Here is a 5,244-nt window from a genome sequence, read left to right as displayed (position 1 = left end):
TCACCGGAAGTCACGCCGCGACTCCTGATGACGCAATTGCCCCCCCCCCGGCCGAAAAGCCCTCTGTAACCGGAAGCTAGTCCGCGCTGTCTGAGGACGCACTACTGCATCGTCTGAAGATGACCCCGAGGCTCTGAGGAGGAAACCTGTTGGACAGTTTGGTCCGGAATGTGTTTACGAGCTGTCTTCTGCGTCAAGCACTGCTGTATGTAATTTCTAAGTATGTAATTTAAAAATTGTAATTTCTTTTAATCATCCAAACAGGCTAGGCATTTTTTTCTTGTTATTTTCCCAAGAAGAAAACGAAAATACTCAGAAGTCAAGTTGCTAAAGTACCATCTGGGCTCCCAAAACACGAGAGCCTGGGTGCTCATTCTCACCACGTCCCTTAAGCAGAAGAATTGATTTAGGCAAATAGACTTAGAAACATAGCCTTTCTTTGTTCTCATCTCGCTTAATATAGGACTTAGGATATTACCAAATGAGTATAATAAAACGACAAGCGCCCCATTTTATTAGTCCACCCCTACCAAATCCTTTTAACTGTGTTAGTGGAGTGATCCCGTTTTATAGGAGAGATTACATGAAGCACTAAAGGCATACAGTTTCCTAGTCTACCACGCCCTGGGTTGTGCACTAGTGAACCTGCCCCCCTACTGGCCACAGTCTTCAGACACTTGCTCTCTCGACCACTCCTTGAACAAGTCACTTCCTTTGTGTCAGTGGCCTCCCCTATGAAACTACAAACACCACTAAGGTCATGTGTCCGAGGAAGTAAGGTGAGGCAGGTTTGGGTCCAGCTCTCATATCCGGGTTTATCCCTACGTCTGTGTTGTCTTTGTTTCTGGGCTGGTCATCTCCAGTGAACCAACGTGACCTCCACTGTTGCAAGGGAACTCCTTCAGAAAACATTTGGACTCTTAAAGCCAATAGAAAGTCTTTATTTGCCAACTGAGGGCTACACAGCGAACTTGCTCAAATCATGTGATCCAGAGTCTCATCATTCTTTGCTTTTTATGCACAAAAAGCACATCCTGTTTGACACATTTTAGTCATCAAAAATCAAAACTATAGAAGCGAAAAACAAGGTTGGTACATTTAGGGACTTTCCCAGGTCCTGGAACTATGCACTAAGTTTTTTATGGGTTTGGTCTTTGTTCCCATTTTGGCAGGTGTTGGAGCCTATGTTGCTGAGTTCAAAGGTCAGAATAGTGCCTTTAACATGCATCAGTTGTGTTAAGGTCTTGGGGGCTACTAAGGTTTGGGGCCATGTTATATCACCAGGCCATACCTTGTTCATAGGAACCAATAACTACTTGCCCTGTACGCTGGCTAGTCCCATGTCAATTTGACACACACACTGGGAGGAAACCTGAAAGGAGGGCGCCCTAATTGAGAAAATGCTTTCATAGGTGTAATATTGAGTTGGATGTGTCACTCCCGGCCTGCCAAGTGCTTTGTGCTTGGACTCCAACTCCCAGCCTGCCATGCGCTGACCCCACAGGGTATTTAAGCTCACACCGAAAAGACAAACATGTGGTTTTGGGTTTGCCTGTGTGCTCATTCTGTCTTTCCCTCGCCACCATGCTTTCCTGGCCACCCAGGAGTCCGCCGTCTGTTAAACTCTGACATTTAATGTGGCTTAATCTGGTTTGATTGGAGTTCTTTGCGCCAGTGGAGAGGTTTTTCTTAACAATAGGATCCAGTTGAAAGGCATTTTCCCAAATGTGACTGACAGGGAAGGCCCAGCCCGTAGTGGGTGATGCTATCCCTGGGCCAGTGGTCCTGGATTCTGTAAGAAAGCAGACTGAGCAAAGTGTGAGAAGCAAGTCAGTTAGGAGTACCTCTCCATGGCCCCTGGATCAGCTCCCACCTCCGGGTTTCTGCTTGAGTTACTGCCCTGACTTCATTTGATGACTGACTCTGATGTAGAAGTGTAAACACGGCTGTCCTCCCCAAGTTGCTTTTGGCCATGGTGTGTCATTACTGCAGTAGCCACCTAAGACAAATGGGTTTGGTGTTAAGGTCAGCTGGGGGCTAAGGGGTCTCATGAGGTTAGCACAGGGGGTTAGGGGTTGGCCTTTAGGGTTATACTTATTGCTAGGGTTTATTTAAAAGGGACACCTATCATGCTATATTTTACTACTATACAATAGTTAAATATTTTATTTTCATTTCATGTAGCAGAACACCTGTTGTGGTCTCCCTTTTTACTTTGACCCCATTCCCAAAAGATCACAAAGATCTCCAGCCTTCCTTCCCCCAGTGCATGTCCCGTGGGCAAGGGCATATCTGAAGAAACAAAATAGGTGAGGAGCAGCCTGAGGTGGGTGCTTCGGTGCCACCAAGAGCAGGGGTGATGTTAGTATTCAGGCATCTGTACTGGCCTGCCCTTGGGGTCCTGACAGGAAATGTCCTCAGCTGCAGCCACTAAGAACACCTCCTATGCTATGTTCCCTTTCAAAAGGTGGGCCTTGCCCAACTCCTGTCTCTTCCTTTCTCTGTCTCTTTCTGCTTTTTGCCCCCCCCTTCTCTCTCTCTCTCTCTCTCTCTGCCTCTCTCTTCTCTTTTGCAGCTCCTGTCCCCAGAGACTGGTCTCCCCTCTTCCCTCCCCCACCTTTTCCCATTCACTTTACCCAATTAAAAAACAAATCTCTTCACCTGAGCCCTGTCGCATAGCATCTTTCTCTCACGCACTGCTTTTTTTTTTTTTTAAAGATACAATAGTGCTGTCTGGGCTTGGGCTGCTGTTGGGGGTCCATGGCTCTGTTGGTGTTCTCTGCTGATGTACATGGCTCCTGATACCACCAAAGGCAGAGATGCTAGACCCCTCGCTGGCCGCAGCTCTAGGGAGAACTGGTCCTGCCCCTCACGGGCTACAGCACTCAGAAGAGAGGGTCCTACACCTCACATGGGCAGCACACTATAGCTGACCCCGTCTGCGGGGGCGTAGGCCCTAAGGACATAAGAATGGGAGAAGCATGTGCTGTCTGCCATGTGGTGGTGTGGGTAAGGAAAAGATGCCCTTCTTCCCCTCTCCTCTTGCCACCTGTAGCAGGTGGGAGACCTGACCCAACATGTCATCAGCTGCAGCACCCCTGAAAACAGATCTTGCACCTCACCTGGGCAGCACAGTAGAGCCGACGGGCACAACTGAGGCAGCCTACGGCTCTAGATGGTCATAGCTGATATGGCCTCCCTCGTCTGCAGCGCCACAGTGGGAAGAAAGGAAAGATGCCCTCCCCGCTCGCCCTACTGCCTTCAGCTGGCAAGGGAGCTGACCTCTCCTTTAGCAGCTGCAACACTCAGGAGAGCTGGCCCTGTGCCTTGTCTGGACAGCACCGCAGAGCTGACCCTGTTGGTGGAGGTGTGGGTGAGCCAGCCCTGAAGTTGTGAGCTTGGGGGACTCTCCCTACTACTAGTCTGTTAAGCGGCTGTGTGGGCCGGGGAGAGATGTCCCTCCTTACCCCTAGCTCCTAGCCTCCGGCAATAGACGTGGGAGCTGCCCCCACCACACCAGATACATCAGTCAGTTGCAGTCAGGAAAGCAGGACCCTTGTCTGGGCAGTACAGTAGAGACTACTCTGTTTGCCACCCTGTTCGCAGAGGACCAGTGAGCTGGCCCTGAGGGTTCGAGAGTAGGATACCTGGCCACACTCCCTTCATCTGCCACGGAAGAGGGAAAGATGTCTTCCACCCCTGCCCCTGCCGCCTGTGGTAGGGGAGGGATCTGACACCCCCCTTTACCAGATGTAGCACTCAAGAAGGTGGGAACTGCACCTAACCTGGGCTGTACAGCAGAGCTGACCCTATAGACGGTCGTTTGGGTGAATGGACCTCCAATAACAGAATCGGAGATCTGACGCCACCCCTCATCTGCCATATGGTGATGTGGGCAGGGGAGAGCCGCACCCCACCTCGGCTGCCCTTGGTGGGTGGGAGAGCTGGCCCTGAGGTCATAAGAACAGGAGCGCTGCCCCTGCCCCTCACCAGCTGCGGCACTCTGAAGATTGGTTCCTGCACCTCACCTGGGCAACACAGAAGAGCTGGCGCTGATGGTGTAGGTGTGGGAGAGCCGACCCTGAGGACATGAGAGCAGAGAACTGGCCCTGCCCTTTGCTCAGTGCTGCAAGGGGTGAACCAGCCAGGGTAATGCTGGAGAGCTCCCCTGGTGGTGAGGACAAGGGAGATCCGGCAGGTTGGGCAACCCTGCCACTACCAGGGCCCAGAAGCAGGGTTATGAGTTGGCCCACCCCAACATCCGCCCCATCTGTGATCTGCTGGAGCATGTGAAGGGACCAGTCCTGCAGACCCAAAGCTGCAGGATCTCCACAACACAGAGCAACAACAGGATATCCAAGAGGAGTCCCAGTGAGAACCGAGCATCGATAGTGTGTTAGAAACCAGAGACCGCGAAGCAGATGAATGACTCTGCAATGAACACTTGCAAGTCAAGATGTATGGACAAAAGGGTCTGCTGTGTGACTCACTGCGTCACACTACAGCTTCCATGATGAGATTTTTCCTTTCCTTTTCCTTTTTTTCTCTTTTTTTTTTTTTTTATTGCGAGGGTGGCAAGTGCAGAGGGGGATATGAAGGGACGCAGAAATGAATGGGATCAAGATGCATGATGTGAAAGACACAAAGAGTAAATAAAAAGAAAGTTTAAAAAAAGACACAAACTAACAGAATAGGTGCAAACCCCTGATCTATCCTTTTGCTACACCCAAGAAACACACCTCAACATCAAGGATAAACATTACTTCAGATTGCCAAAAGATATTCCAAGAAAATGGACCAAAGAAGCAAGCTAGTGTAACCATTTTAATATCTAACAAAAATAGATTTGAAACCAAAATTAATCAGAAGAGATAGGGAAAGACACTGCATACTCATCAAAGGAAAACTCCACCAAGGTGGCGTGGTTACCCTGATACCTAAACCACGTAAAGACCCAACAAAGAAAGAGGATTACAGATCAATTTCGTTCATGATGTAAAATCACTCAATAAAATACCTGCAAATCAAATCAAACACATAGAAAAGATCATCCACTGCAATCAAGTAAGCTTCATCCCAGAGATGCGGAAATGGTTTGACATATGAAAACCAGCAAATGTAATCTACCATGTAAACAAACTGAAAGAAAATAAAACCCACACGTGATCATCTCATTAGAAGCAGAAAAGGCCTTTAACAAAATCCAACATTCTTTCATGGCAAAAGGCTTGGAGAGATGAGGGA

General features: G+C 49.1%; 1 protein-coding gene across 1 annotated transcript in view; it reads left to right on the top strand.

Annotated features, from left to right (window-relative positions):
• The first annotated feature begins 116 nt into the window (after positions 1–116).
• Positions 117–5,244, top strand: part of LOC130866055 (ankyrin repeat domain-containing protein 26-like) — a 68,327-nt gene continuing 63,199 nt past the window's right edge. Inside the window, exon 1 of the mRNA XM_057757303.1 lies at positions 117–205. Within this exon, the coding sequence (XP_057613286.1) occupies positions 169–205 (37 nt within the window). The 5' untranslated portion in view covers positions 117–168. The remainder of the gene's footprint in view (positions 206–5,244) is intronic.

Source organism: Chionomys nivalis, chromosome 24 (assembly GCF_950005125.1).
Source record: "Chionomys nivalis chromosome 24, mChiNiv1.1, whole genome shotgun sequence".
Classification (NCBI taxonomy): Eukaryota; Metazoa; Chordata; class Mammalia; order Rodentia; family Cricetidae; genus Chionomys; species Chionomys nivalis.
The sequence above is the reverse complement of the archived record's forward strand: the minus strand, read 5'-3'. Positions and strand labels throughout refer to the sequence as shown.